Source organism: Trichechus manatus, unplaced genomic scaffold, assembly GCF_000243295.1.
Source record: "Trichechus manatus latirostris isolate Lorelei unplaced genomic scaffold, TriManLat1.0 scaffold00005, whole genome shotgun sequence".
Classification (NCBI taxonomy): Eukaryota; Metazoa; Chordata; class Mammalia; order Sirenia; family Trichechidae; genus Trichechus; species Trichechus manatus.
Genome location: NW_004443941.1, coordinates 18,505,575 through 18,521,361, shown reverse-complemented (window position 1 = coordinate 18,521,361; position 15,787 = coordinate 18,505,575). Strand labels below are relative to the sequence as shown.

General features: G+C 47.1%; 1 protein-coding gene across 1 annotated transcript in view; it reads right to left on the bottom strand.

The window, feature by feature from the left end:
- Positions 1-15,722, bottom strand: part of ABCG5 (ATP binding cassette subfamily G member 5) — a 30,479-nt gene extending 14,757 nt beyond the window's left edge. The window contains 10 exon segments of the mRNA XM_004369511.2: positions 859-991; positions 993-1,065; positions 1,160-1,373; positions 1,881-2,010; positions 3,152-3,291; positions 4,611-4,743; positions 10,357-10,455; positions 10,527-10,663; positions 14,325-14,446; positions 15,577-15,722. Coding sequence (XP_004369568.1) covers positions 859-991; positions 993-1,065; positions 1,160-1,373; positions 1,881-2,010; positions 3,152-3,291; positions 4,611-4,743; positions 10,357-10,455; positions 10,527-10,663; positions 14,325-14,446; positions 15,577-15,722 — 1,327 coding nt within the window.
- Between the last annotated feature and the right edge of the window lie 65 nt (positions 15,723-15,787).

The following is a 15,787-nucleotide window of genomic DNA, read 5'->3' as shown; positions in this document are numbered from 1 at the left end:
TGGAATGAAGGGACTTCCATCCACAGGGCCATAAATATCCTGACCCCAGAAAGCTGCACTCCACCTGAATTTCAGTGCAGCTGCAAGAGTTGTCATGATTTAGTTCCTTCTCTCTAAGGTCGGGAGTTGTCACCAATTCAAGAAAAGTACATGCAAAAGGGGGCACAAATGAGTGGTTTGAGGCACTTTGTCCCCGTTTTGTGCAGGATCTGGCCCGAAAGCCACCTGCCTTTTGCACTGAGTCTCAGAGGGCTAGGAAGCCCTGGTGTCGGCAGGGTGTATCTCCATCTCCATCTCTAGGACCAACTGTGCAGAAGCGCCATCCTTCCCTCTTGTATCTGAACCTAGTGTGACATGTTGGAGATCCCTCTAACATCCATTTCCCTGCATAAACTATAACATCAGGTAGCTAAGTGTTGCTTCTGGATCCCCCCAGGTTTGAACCTTAGGTGTTGGTTGTCCTAAAACAGGCTCCAAGAAGAACCTAAGGCTGCAAAGTTGGCCCAATAACAGTGCCCCAAAGTGCTGTACATCCTAATGACCAAGATAGGATTCGAGGAATGGCCTTTTGAAAAGCCTTTCCCAAACCCTGCCCCACAAGCACAGCAAACTTCACATTTGCCTGGATTCTTCTCCTTAGACCCTAGAAAACCATCTTGTAAGCAAATTCACCCTAAGGTGTTAGTAATGCAATGCATCATCTTTCCCCAGAGAGAGTACTTGGAGAGGGCCAGGTTTAGCTCAGAGAAGTACCCATATGATGGTGGATTTTTGCAAGGCAACAGCTGGATGAGGGGCTGTCTGGGGAGAGAGGGCACCTCCAACCCCAAGGCACATCTCCTGCCCATGTGCACTTACACAGAGTCACTGCGTTGAGCATGCCTGTGTATGGGGTGGCGCCCAGACTCTGGTACAGGAGGTCTACTCGGTCCTGGAAAGCACCCTTTAACATGTCATCCTGAACTCGTAGGAGGAAGAAAATGACAGACAAAGCCCATGATCAGATTCTGAGTGAGACGCATTGTCACTGCCAGCTTATTTCTCAGTAAGTTCCTCGTCACTCTCCTGAAAGCCAAACAACTCTGTTTTAATTGCTTTTCTTCATTGGTGATGTCTAAAGACCTAAGATGGGCCTTGCTTACATTTGCAAGGTTCTTACCTCAGGAGGACACAGAGTTTAGAGAGAGCTCCAGGAGAATCTTTGGGTTTGAAAGGAACCATTGGTAATGTCTTCAGGTGTTTTGTTCTTTCAATATTCTCCAAAGTTTTGTGATAAATTGCTGACTCCTTATAGGCAGATTCGATCATTTGGGCTCTCTTGTAGGTTTCTATTTCCCGTTCTTTGCTTTGACTATCCACTGACGTCAGGTCCACTAGAATTTTTCCCAAAAGATATGACCCATGTGTTTTTAAATATATGTGTATATATACAATGGATAATAATATATGTTTTATGGTTGATTCAGAAGTATTTAAAACTGTGCTTAAAACTCGGGATTTTGAACTGTCCCGTAATAACTCATTCCGTGAGAGTAAAACCTGTTCTTAATGCCCACCTGAAATCAGAATATTTTAGAGCTACCCAGCTGGGCCATGAGAATCCCTTTGGGCCTGTTTGGGAGAATTCAGGAGTGTGGCAAATTTTTCTCTGACAAAGTGGGAGGGCACCAATTTGTTGGAGAGAGGTTCCCTGCCATATTCTGATAGGTCGTCTATGGCAAGTTCATTGACTTGGCCATATTCACTCCTTGAAGAGTAAAGTACAAACACCAAAACAAAAGCAGAAATAAATCCCACTAGTGCTGGTGTCATCCAGGTGGAAACCTGAGATAATCAAGTTCAAAACACCTTCGGGATGGGAATATGAAGGAAAAACTTACTATAGAAGTCAAAAGGGTTGGAATGCTCAGGACAAGGGTAATTGCAGCCATTGAAGAAATCAAGCATTTCCACTGGCGTGCCGCAGAAAACCAGCTCTCCACAGCTCAGGATGGCGATTTTGTCAAAGAGCTGACTGGACAACAGACAGTGTTAGTATATGTGTGTCCTCAGGTCATTGGGTTATTACGGCAGCCAGTCCTTTGACCATCTCAGCCATGCACCAGTACTCTTAATGTATCAATGGAAACACCCAGAGTACCTCTCTGTTTCAGTCTGGGCCCCCTCCATGGATTGTGGGGCACCCCAGCTTGAGCCCCAGTGTCACATGTGTGGCAGAGGAGAACTACCAGTAGTGGACCTGGGTTTGAGCCCACCCATTCCACCAAGTAAGTAACTTGGCCATGCTGGATTTTTGTTTTGTTTTGCTTTTTTATCTCTCATCTATAAAAGGCCAATGATATCTACCTAATAGGATACTGAAGGAGCCCCCGTGGTGCAGTAGTTAAGAGCTTGGCTGCTAACCGAAAGGTCAGTAGTCCAAACCACTGGCTGCTCTGGGGGAGAAAGATGTGGCAGTCTGCTTCTGTAAAGATTACAGTCCTGTAGGGTTGTTATGAGTTGGAATAGACTTGACGGCAACAGGTTGAATAGGATACTGGAAGCCTAAAGTGAGAATTCGGGAAGGGGATCTGTATGATGTAGTAGAAAAATAGTCTTGGAAGACAATTGAACCGTGAATGGCAATGCCAACTTTTTACTGTGATATTGGCTCAATTTTGTATCATTTCTAAGTCTCACTCTTTGCCCCTATTAAGTGGATATACTGATACCCACCTCATAGGATTAAATGAGCTAGTGTACAGAAAGAATTTGGCACATGGTAGGTGCTGAGAAAAAGTCGTTTCCATCTGTTGCCCTTCCCATTGGCGCTGTTGACTCCAGTTCCTCAGGTTTGACAGTACTAATCTTTGCCCCAGGAGTTCATGGGTGGTGCAGATGATTAAGTGCTCAACTACTAACCGAAAGGTTGGTAGTTCAAACCCACCCAGAAGCACCTTGGAAGCAAGGTTTGGCGATCTGCTTCCAAAAAGTCACAGCCTTAAAAACCCTATGGAGGAGTTCTACTCAGGACACATGGGGGTCACGATGAGTCGGAATTGACTCATTGACAACCAACAACAATCTCTGCCCCGCCTCCTGACATCCCTACCTTAGCACACTCATACCTGCCCTTGACTGCTTGATCAGGAACAACAGGCGTCACCCTTACCTGGAAGAGTTCGGAGTGGGGCTGGTGGATGGTGAGGATCACCATGCGGTCCCTGCGGGCCAGCTCCGCAAGGAGGACAACAATCTGACTGGCAGTCATGCAGTCCAGGCCTTTGGTTGGCTCGTCAAACAGCACGACCTCTGTCCACAAAGCAGAGTTGTGCTGAGCCTGGGGTCTGTCCTAAAAACTCAGAATTTTGAACGGTCCCTTGCTGAGCTGTCTTGACCCGTCCCAACTATACAGTGAAAGGTAGCTGCATGTAAACTGGCTTTCAGCCTGGTCCCAGGAGAAAGTTCCTGAACTGGGAGACCTGACCCCCAGCTCTTGAAGCACATTTGGGCCTTAATCCTTGATGGGACAGAGGAGCAGCCAGCTCTCCTCTGATGTGGTGCCATGGCCTGTCTGGGCTCCTCCAGGGGACCCTGACAGGAAACAGTGGCTGGTGGGAAGCCTGGTTAAAGAGACCTAACCCCATTTCATGACTGTAGCATTTTCCAACACTAACAAGTTCTTTGCACTGCAAAAACATCTGACCCGTGAAACACTGTCTGAGGTGCGGTAGGCGTTTATATTCTTTAGAGTTTACCTGTAGCGATATTTCTACCCAAGAAGTGAACAGGGGTCTTGAGAGCATCATTTTTGTTTGTCTTCTGCTGACCAAGGAGCATCTGAAGAGCAGGCGGTCTGGGTCTATCCCAGCGTAAAGAAAGGATCCAGAGGAAATATGTCCCCTTTCAGGTGTATGGAAGTGGTGGGAGAATGACCAAGCCAGGCAGGGGGAGCAGGTGACTGGTTACCCATTTGATAGCCCCTCCCAACACACATACACTTTTGAGTGTATCACTCAGAGTCCTACTTCAGTTCCTCTCATAAACTCTTCTAGTCACACCAAAACTCATTGGCTTCCCCCAGCAGATACAGTGATGTTGCTGTAGTAAGAAATGAGGATGGGCAGAGCAGGGCCCCATGTTCATGGAAGACTTTAACTGAACACCAAAATGCAAATACAATGCTTCCAAGTCCAGAAGTGTTTTGAATTTGGATAATGGAATAAAACCCAAAACCAAACCCGTTGCCATCAAGTCAATTCCAACTCATAGTGAACCTAGAGGACAGAGTAGAACTGCCCCATAGGGTTTCCAAGGCTGTAATCTTTACAGAAGCAGACTGCCACTTCTCCTGCAGAGCACCTGGTGGGTTCAAACTGCAGACCCGTTAGCAGCCGAGCTTTTAACCACTGCACCAGCAGGGCTCCTTGTTGGATAATGGAATAGTGCCCGGAAAATGAACCATGTAGTATTTTTTAAAAAAGTGGGTTCCCAGTTTGAAAAACCTCAGTAACTTCAGTTCCACACAAACCCCTTCCCAAATAGGGACTGTGAAGAAAGGGCCTGAAGTATCTGCAGACGCATGGAAGATACCTCTGCAGCAACTGGTAGCAGTTCTGGGCCCCACTTACTGGGATCCTGGAGGAGCTGGGCTGCAATGGAGACCCGGCGCCGCTCACCACTGGAAATTCCCCCAAAGTGGTAGTTGCCAATTAGTCGATCTGCCACGTGACTCAGACTCAGCTCCGCCATGACTGCCTCCACCTGCAGAAGACATGAAGTCCATGCTGTGGCTGCTATGCTAGTGGGCTGGGGATGGCATAGAAGAGGAAACATACCTCCATAGACTGCCAGGCCACGTTCAGACTCACCCTACCCTGCGGAAATCAAGCCGTTATAATAAATTCCAATTTGATTTGAACTAGACCTGTTTTAAAGGAGCCCTGGTGGCACAAAGGTTAAGTGCTCAGCTGCTAACCAAAAGGTTGGTGGTTCAAACCCAGTCAATAGTTCCTGCAGGAGAAAGACCTGGCGATCTGCTGCTGTAAAGATTACAGCCTAGAAAACCCTATAAGCATTTCTATTCTGTCACATAGGGTTGCTATGAGTTGGAGTTGTCTTGATGGCACCTAACAACAACAGACCTGTTTTATCCTATATAACCCAAGTAAGTTCTGGGGTCCCATATGGCCCAATCTCAGTGTGGTTTTGCATCAAAGAAATACAATCCAGTGATCAAAAGTAATTAAAAATAATTCCAATCTTTAGCTTAATCTCTTTAAGGACTTTAAAGAAAACCCAATTTATAACTGACAGCCACACTTCTTAAAATTTCCTTTCCCAGTATTAACCCAAGAGACAGAAATGGCCACATAAACCAGAGACTTCATCAGCTTGAGACGAGAAGAGCTAGATGGTGACTGGCTACCACCAATGACCACCCTGACCGGGAACACAACAGAGAGTCCCTGACAGAGCAGGAGAAAAGTGAGGTGCAGAACTCAAATTCTAGTAAAAAGACCAGAGTTAATAGTTTGAGACTGGAGGGACCCTGGAAGACAGGGCTCCTGGACTCTCTTCAGACAAAGATTAGCTAGACTATGGGACATAAAATGATATTCATGAAGAGTGTGCTTCTTAGCTCAAGTAGATACATGAGACTAAATGGGCAGCTCTTGTCCAGAGGTGAGCTGAGAAAGCAGAGAGGGTCAGGAGCTGGATGAATGGACACGGGAAATCCCGGGTGAAAAGGAGAAGTGTGCTGTCACAGTATAGAGAGAGCAACTAGGGTCATGTAACAATGTATGTATAGATTTTTGTATGAAAGACTAAGTTGAATTGTAAAGTTTCACTTAAAGCACAACAATAAAAAAAATCCTTTCCCCCAATTCTCCTTACTCTACTTATACTCCTTTGCCCCCGAAACCTCTCTCCCTGAATTCTCAACTCCCCCGCAACAATACTAACTAAAAATATTCTCTACTGATTTTCTAATCAAGGAGGCTAGTCTTTTTCCTCCTCTCCTCATTTCCTTCCTCAGGTTATCTCATCTCCTGAGACCCCTTCAAAGATCTTTATTTCTGATCCTCCTCCCCTTAGATCCTACCCCTATTTGCATAAGGCCTTGGGGAATGGGGGTGGGTGGAAAGAGTCTGAAAATACTTAGATGGTAATAAGTTTTGTCCCTATACATCCCTAATGAGATTGTGTTACTTTTATTATGAAAAGAGAAATGAAAACTTCACATTAAAAAGTCAAACGAACTGGATTAAAGAGGGGATGATTTATGGAAAAAGGGTTCAGAGGAATGGGGAGTGAGATCAACAGTATAGATGAAGCTTTGGCTGAAAGAGGGGACACATCTGAAATTGATAGAAAGGAACAATGAGGAGGTAAAAATGCATAAATAAACTACTGTGATTTGTCCTTGAAAAAAGAAAAGTATTCTCTTGCCATCAGGGTGGAAGGATCCTAGAATTGAGCTTTGCTTGACTTGGCTAGATTTATGGGCTCACCAGCCAGGACAGATTCCTGAGCCTTCTTTTCATCTGCTCTCCAACATCAGCAAAGGAGTAAAGCTTGCCTCTCCTGGCTTGAAGGGATGGACAGAGGAGACATGTACTTCATCTGTGTCAGATGTCTCAGACACCAGCAGGAAACTTCCCTCATGTTTTGCAAATACTTTTGAGAATGGAATTCATAGAATCTTAGAAGGGACCATTGGGATCATCAGGTCTAACCCTCTCTATAGATAAGAAAACCAAAGTCTACAGAGACTAACTTGCCTAGAACAGTTAGGGGCAGGGCAGGGGCTTAGAAGGGGGTGGGAGAGAACCAACATCTATTGAACCTCCTACTCTATGCTGTGGACACTCACAGCATAATCTGACTCTTCACATCAACCCCAGGAGAAAACAGATTCTCAGAAATGTCCATAACTTGCCTAGGTTCACACCATTAGAAAATGGCAGAGCTGGCATTGACAGCAGGACTGTCTGGGCTCTCTTAAGCAGTCCATGAAACACCAGCTTAGCCTACAGCCCAGCAGACACATTTATCCACCTCATCCATGGCTTTATTTCCCAGTTCCTCAGAGGACAGAAGCAGATCTGCTATTCTTCCTCCTCTTTTATCACCAGCACTTCCTTCTCACTAAATTACTTTGTCAGGAGTTTACACCCTGTGGACTAGCTTTGCTAAGAAAGTACTCTCAAGCAGGGAGAACATGTGATATCAACCTTTGCAGGATATTAAGGGGCTGTCAGTGCCAAGGAGAGGGGCCATTCACTAGAGGAGCAAATTTGCCATGAATCAGTTTCAAGGTACCCATCATGGATTGACTTGTGTCCACCTAAAACAAAGAAAAACTTGGCTAGGCCATGATTCCCAGTATTGTGTGATTGTCCACCATTTTGTCATCTGATGTGATTTTCCTATGTGTTGAAAATCCTGCTTCTATGATGTTAATGAGGGGGGGATAGGCAGCAGTTATATTAATGAGACAGGACTCAATTTACAAAATTAGACTGTGTCTTGAGCCACTTTCTTTTGGGATATAAAAGTGAGATGTGAGCAGAGAGACAGCAGGACCTCATACCACCAAGAAAGCAGTGCTGGAAACAGAGTGCATCCTTTGGACCCAGGATTCCTATGCGGAGAAGCTCCTAGTCCAGGGGAAGATTGACAAGAAAGGCCTTCCTCCAGGGTGGACAGAGAAGGAAAGCCTTCCCCTGCAGCTGATGCCCTGAATTTGGACTTTTGGCCTACTAGACTGTGAGAAAATAAATTTCTCTTTGTTAAAGCTATCCACTTGTGGTATTTCTGTTATAGCAGCACTAGATAAGGAAGACAGTACCCATAAATTTTCTGAATATTTATGCAAATATGTGTATTTTCTGGGGAAAGTGTTCAGTGGCTTTCTCAGATTCTCTCAATGGGGTGAGTGATGTAAATGGATCATTAGCTCAGATCCCACCCAAATACCAGTAGGATTTTCTCCATCTAGTTTAGAGATAGAAACACTAAAGCAAGTAGAGAGAAGGCCTGCAGAGAGCTTGTGTGGCCTGGCTCCTCACCTGTCACTCACTGTCAGAACCACTAAACCATGTGAACATGCCTATTCGTCACCGTGTGCTGAACTCTGACCTCCCTCTTCTTAGACCCCAGAGAGATTCAGGAGGCCCTGGGGCTCAGGGAGACATGGTGAAGCTAGTGTTCCTTGAGCTCATGTCCCAGCTCTGCCATTACCAGCTGTCTGATCTTAATCTCCTTTGGTGTCAGTTTCTTGATCTGAAAGATGACGGTAATATCTCCCTCCCAGGGCTGATGTAAGAATGAAATAAAATAGTGTGTGTGAACAAGCCTTAATGCCAGCCAGATATGATAGCTCAAAGTACAACCTAATAAAATAGCAACAATCTTGCAATACCTTCTGAGCACCCTAAGGTAACCTCCAGGGAGGAAGCAGCGTCAAGCATCTCTCTGTGAGGCCAATGGTCATTCTTGAGGGCCAGGTCTCATTAAGACTCCTCTAGCATGAAAGCTGTACCCCAGGGTTATCTAGAACCCTCAAAAAGAAGAGGGCCAACTACGCACTTAGAATGTGTCCAACCACCAAGGGGTTTAGTGCTTCACAAAGAGCAAATCAGCCTGCTAGTACTCAGGACTTGGTCAGATCTAATTCTACTTTCCTTGAGCCCTGTCTGAGAGTCTAGCCCCACAGACGGGATAAGCAACCTCACTGGTGACAGGCTCAGCAGTGACTGATGAAAATAGGGTACCATGCTGCGTTCACTCTCAGCTGAGATGAGGGAGTCCCTGAGAGCCTAGATGGCATTCAAGAAAGGCTGGCCTTGGGGCCTGAACTGGAGCCTGAACTGCAGATAGAATTTTTGTGATGAGGAGGAGCCCGAGGCCCCTGCTGAGGCCTCAGAGTGGTGAAGACTTTGAGGCACATGCTGCTGCTCCACTCTCACAGATCAGGGAGCCCACTGCCCAGGGAGCAGTGCCAGGTTTCAGGTGACACTTGTACCTGTTGTTGATTCCCTGTGCATTCCCAGACCTTCACAGCCCACACATGAAGAGGACACCGTTTCCAGGTAAAGCCCCAATGAGTTTACTTGTGGCTACTTCCAAATTGGGCACATTTAAGAAACAGTTTGAAACTAGGAAGAGTTAATGATTCAATAGTTCCTTCCTTCATTAACTTAATCCATCTTGGATAAGGCCCATTCCAGATGCCTCAAAGAAAGTTGGGGAAAATCTCAAGAGAGCAGTAGGGCGAAGCATGAAAAACCCGTTGCTGTTGAGTGAATTCCAACTCATAGAGATCCTATAGAACAGAGTAGAACTGCCCAATAGTGTTTCTTAGGCTGTAAACTTTACAGAAGCAGATTGCCAGGTCTGTTGTCCTGTAGAGAGGCTGGCAGGTTCAAACTGCAGACCTTTCAGTTAGCAGCCAAACTGCTTAACCACTGCACCACTAGGGCTCCTTGGGTGAAGCACAGGGTGGGAATAATCATCTCTGTTCAAATATAGAGTCCCTAGGACAGAGCTGTGTAATAGAAATACGATGCAAGCCATATATAGAATTTAAATTTTTGTAGTCATATTTTAAAAGGTGAAATTAATTGTAATAATATAGCTATTAACTCAATATATTCAAAATATTATCATTTCAACCTGCAATCAATACTAACAAAATTATTGAGATATTTTCCCTTTTTTTTTTTCCAGACTGTTTCCCAAATCTGCTGTGTATTTTACACATACAGCACATCTCAATTGGGACTGGTCCTGAAGGGGAAACAGGCTTTGTGAGGCCAAACATGGGCACCCCCATGTGGTGTGCTAGATCATCATAGTTTGCATTCTTATGTAAGCCCCTGGCATGGAGCCACTATTGTCCACCACCACTATAAAACCTCTACCCTCCCACTGCAGGGTGCGGAGATCTGCTCTGATCCTACTGCCACCCAGGACTTAGCCTTATCTGTAAGCCTCCCTAATAAGCTGCTTTACTGCCACACTGGAGCTGTGTGCCTCTTTCTTCAGTCTCTCGGCACCCTCCATTTTCAGAGGCAAGTTTCACATTACTGGTCCATGCCTGGACTGGCCCCATTTCAAGTTCTCAAAAGTGACATGTGACTAGTGGCTGCCTATTGGACAGAGCAGGTCTAGATTCTGAAGTAAAGGGTGGAGATGGAGAGTAAAGGGGAGGAATGGACAAGTGGAGGTCAGTAGGTGAAAGATGGGGTACAAATCGACTGGGGTTGCACAGTCTCAGATTTGTGCCCCAAGTGACCCTGCTTGGGATCTGGGGAACTCAGGGGCCTGGGGCCCCTTTCCAGGGCTGCTCTGAAGACAAGCTGTACCCACCTTCTTCTGGAAGAAGCCCTGGGAGCCACCACAGATGGCCAGCAACGCTGTGTAGCTCAGCGTCTCCCGCACCGTGAGGCTGCTCAGCAGAGTATCACTCTGTGGGAGAGAGAGGAGTCAGCATCACCCAAGACCCCAGGCTGCGGCCGGGCTGCTGGGGACATGCCCACCTGCAGGACGTAGGAGAAGCATTCCTGGAACTGCTCTCGGTGCAGCCTGCATCCATTCACGAACACCTCTCCCAGAAGGGTTCCCTTGCACCGCAGCCTCCCAGACATGGTGTCTAGCAACGTGGTTTTCCCAGAGCCTGTGGGGCAAGAAGAGAAAGCCCAAAGAAATCCCTCCCACGACAGCACTGGAGGAACTTCCCGAGACCCTCTGTGGAGTAGCTTAACCCTCAGTCCAGCCCTGACTGCTCTCCCTTTAACCTCTGAGGCCCCCTCATGGGTCAAACCTTCCAAATGACAACAGCCATTTCTCTCATCTGGGACACTGGTCAAGACTGGGTGTATTTTTTCTGCTTATTTATTTACTTTTAAAGTTTTGGGAAGTTGAAAAAGAAAATGGAGGATAAGGATAAAAGGAAAAGGTTCTTGGAAACATTTAGATATCCTACAACATGTAAATTTCTTTTTGTGGCCGTCTGGGATTGTCCGGTTGTGCTGACATTGCCCAGAACCTGGCTAATCAAAATGTGGCAGGAGGGCCAGCAGCATCGGCATCACCTGGGAGCATGTTAAACATACAGAATCCTGGGCCACCCCAGACCTACTGAGTGACCAATAGAATACAGCAGAAGTGACAGTGTGCAGCTTCCAGACTAGGTCATAAAAGCCACTGCAATGTCTGCCTTGGCTCTTGGATTGCTTGCTCTGGGGGAAGCCAGTGGCCGTGCAATGAAAACACTCAAGCATCCCTGACATGGAGAGGAACTGAGGCCTCCTGCCAACAGCCAGCACCAACCTGCCAAGGGAACCAGCTTGTAAGCAGATTCTCTAGTTCCATTCAAGCCTTCATATGATGGCAGCGCCAGGTGATATCTGACTACAATGAGAGACCCCAAGCCACCCAACCACCCCACCAAGTCACTTCCTAATTTCTGACCCACAGATATAGTTATTGTTGTTCTAAGCCACTAAATTTTGGGATTATTTGTTACATAGAAATGGATAACTAATACAGATTTTAAATTTTGAACATGTGGCCAATATTTATTAACTTATTAATGAGGAAAACAGCTGGATGATGAAACTCATTCAATGGAGGATACAAGAAAGTGATATGTATCCCATTGCCATGGAGTCGATTCCGACTAATAGCAACCCTACAGTACTGGGTAGAACGGCCCCATAGGGTTTCCAAGGAGCAGCTGATGGATTCGTACTGATAACCTTTTGGTTAGCAGCTGGACGCTTAACCACTGCGCCATGAGGACGCCTGTGATATGTATAGTCAGTGGAAAAAAGAAGTTTGAAGTAAGACAGCAAAGTTAGACACAGAGCTGGGGAATGCCCAATAAAACCATGACCTTCAGGATTATCTTCTCTATCAGGACAGAAATCACTCATAACTAATCAATCTTCTGCAAGGAAGCATCCAGCCCAGAGTCTGGACCCAAATTGATAACAAACAGTGTGTCAAACAAGGTTACCCTCCCCTGGAGTGTTAGGTGATCCAGGCAGACTTGTGACTATGCTCTAGTGAGACTTTGAACACACACAGTCATCTTTTGCCACACTAATAAAGATTTGATAGACAATGCTGCATTAGATAAGGTGCCAATGAACTCTGGTTTATGGTTATTTTTATGAAATGCTATAAGTAATTCAGAGAATTGATTCATTATTCATTCTACAAATATTTATTGAGCACCTACTATGTTCTAAGTGTTGAGAATGTTGTTAGCTGCCACTGAGTCGGCCCCTGACTCATGGTGACCCCATGCACACTGGGATCGTACCATTGTGATCCATAGGGTTTCATTGACTGATTTTTGAAAGTAGATTGCCAGGCCTTTCTTCCTGATCTGTCTTAGTCTGGAAGCTCCACTGAAACCTGTTCAGCATCATAGCAACACGAAAGCCTCCACTGACAGATGAATGGTGACAGGAGCATAGGGAGGGTAATGAGCGCCCAGGGGCAATGTCTAAGTTACATGCCCTCCCCATTTCAAGATGAATAGATGTTGATATCAGTGACATGTCAGCAGAAACGCCTTCCCCCCTCTTGTCTGTCTGCCTCAGTCCGGTGACTTTCGTATTTGTTCCTCCTCGGAATGTCATTCTGTGCCTCATCTGGTGCCCCCTTGGACTTGCACTCTGGGGCAAGTGCCCTCCTCCGCCCCCCACCCACACCCTTCATTACACCTCTGGGTGGTGGCTGTGCTGAGGTGCACTGGCGGAGAATTGAACCTGGGTCTTTTGCATGGAAGGCGAGAATTCTACCAGTGAACCACCACTGCCCTCAGGGGCTGAAGATACACGGGGTGGGAGGGAGACAAAACGCTCGCCTTGTGGGATGTGCATTTCTAGTGGGAATTCATATTCAGTGTAAAAGGATCATCCAGAACAAGCCCATGAACTCCCAGATCAGGGCACCACCACCCATTTTCCTGCTGGGATATGCATGAAGATGACACGGGCCTGTGGGACACACTCTCGGGGGGATAAGTTCAATACCCCGTATGTGTGCCATGTGCCACCCTTTTAGTCCACACAAGAATGCAAGTGAAGAAGTGACCAATTACTATAGAGATGGCCCAGCTTTGTGTTTTGTATGTTATCTTTAGCAAAAGGCCAATTAGAACGCCCCTCGATGCCCAGGTACATACAAATAGTTAGAAATGACTAGAAATTAGAGACAAGAACTGACAGTAAATGTCAGGAAGATACAACAGCTATAGTCAGTGAATCCTTTTCCTCTAATCCTAGCAACACTGCTATTGCCATTTACTTGTCCACTCACTGCAGCAAGTGGATGACTATGGCTCTCGCTCCCCATCACCTCATCACCGACTTGCATTATCCATCGCCATTAAAGAGCGTGCAAGTGGAGAGTGGCAGTAAGTGTCAACAACTGCAAGTGAGAATTCAATCAGGAGGCTTCTATGAAGCCAATCTGTCAGAATCTTTCAACCCTAAAAAGTGCAGGATAACCCAGGGTAGTGGACACTGTGGTGTACCACCCAGATACCCTCATCAGGGCCAAGGCACCTATCCCTAGGCTGCTGGGGAGATCAGCTGCTGAGGATTCACAGCTGTGACCCCACAGGGCATTGCCCTCTGTCCCAAGGAGCTGCCTCGTGGAAGGGTATACCCCTCCCAGAGCAATGACTGACTGATACAGGGGCATGAAGACAGACTGGAATTCAGGCTCAAGTGTAGTTACCCCTGGGAAAGGGGAGCAGAAGGAGGAGGTGGGGAATGGGCACACAGTTGACCTTGATGGACTCTGTAATGTTGAATTCCTTAAAAAAGAAAAGGATCGGAAGCAAATACGGTATAAAGTTAAGATTTGATAAAGCCACATGTTAATTCGTGAGCATTCTTTATATTAGTCTGTATTCTTGCCTGTATGTTTGAAATACAATATAAAAAAAAAAAGAAGGCATCAAATATGGAGGCTAAGTGGGCATCTTTGTGCTGATTTAACCCCTTTTCCTGTCTCCAGGCAGGGTACAGATAAGGGAAATTGAGTTTACTGAGCACCCCTATATGCCACGCACACCTTTCCATGCCTTGAAATATGAATACACTTACATGTTAAGCAGCACTTTATACTCACTCGTTCAAGGATTTTTCTCAAGATTTCACATTAGGACCAGGCTCTAATGTTTTATACCGTTCACACTCAGACGTGTCAATAGATTTCACTTGTGCTACAACTTAAATCTGTTTCCTCATTGTGGTGTTTAAATCAAGCCACAGCCTTTTCCGAGTCCTCGTTTGAGAACATCTTCCCAGGCTTACCTGAGCTCCCCATGATGCACATGATCTGCTCGCTCTCCACGTACAAGGAAACGTCTTTGAGGATCTGCCTGTTCCACTGCTGCTGGCGAGGTGTGATGTCCCACCAGGGCCCGACACGGTGGCTTCAAAGGAAACCGCGCAGGTAAAGACAGTGTGGGGTTCTGGAGGGACCAGATGCCCCCGTCCCCAGCAGTGGTCTCAGCTTTTCCCACCTCAGCTGTCCCTAGACAGGTTCCTAAATGTGGTTTAGCCTCAACGTCCTCATCTGTAAACCTGGCGAGACAGTGACTGAAGGCGCTCCTCTGTGCACAGCACCTCCTGGCAGTGCTCTGAAGCCAGCTCTCCGTCTGGAAGCTGGCAAACAGGGCACTGCTTCTCCCTGAGGCCCACCTTGCATTCCCTCACGTGCCTCATTACGCCTCGCGTTCCCAGCACCCCACTCCCTGGGCCCTCTCTGTCCACACAGGGCAGGCCTGCGGACAGGGGGAGGCTGGGGGCCAAAGGGGTGGGTAAGAGGCAAGGGCATCAAACAGGGCACTGCCCTGCATTTTTTTGTTTTGTATTGTGGTGAAATATTCACAACAAACCCAAATACACGCTGTGTATTGTGCCCACTGTCAAGATAAGGATGCTCTGGCTGAAGGTACATCAGATAATGGCATCGGTGACCTTACCCTGGGGCCACACAGGGCAGGCCAGGCAGGGAGTCCAGGGCTGTCAAGTCGATTCCGACCCATAGCGACCCTATAGGACAGAATAGAACAGACCCATAGGGTTTCCAAGGCTGTAATCTTTACAGGAGCGGACTGCCACATCTTTCTCCCATGGAGGAGCTGATAGGTTCGAACCGCTGACCTTTCAATTAGCAGTCAAGCGCTTTAACCACTGCACCACCAGGTGGTGTGGTGTGCGATACACAACAAAACATACGCCAGTTCAACAATTTCAGCACGTATTATTCAGTGTGCCCCACTTTTTAATAGCTTCCATGCCCCGCCTTCACGAGAGCAGGGTCCATTCGCTGTTGCCCCTCATTTTCCAGTGGCGACCCATCCCCCCTTCTCTCCCACCTGATCCACTAAGAGGGGGAATCCCCAAGCCTCCATGCATACACCTCATTAGGGAGAAAAGCCAGCAGAGTGAGTGGGTGAGAGAGGTCCACTCCCTCTGGGTCATGCATGTCCCTGACTACCGCCCAAAGCGTGGGCTGCGAGCTCCCACAGGGGAGGAGAAACGCCCAGCACTGCGTTACCTGACGCTGTAGGAGGCATGGAGAACACTCAGGCTGTGTCGGGGCTTTGAAGCAGCTATAGGTACCTCCTCTGGGGCCCCCCAGGAGCCACTATTTGCTTGGAGTTCCAAGGACCCTGCAGAGGTCCATGATGAGGGCTCACTCATGGCCAACAGGGGCAAAGCCAGGCGGAGTCTCGGGTGGCCTGACCCCCAAGCACCCTCAGCTGAGG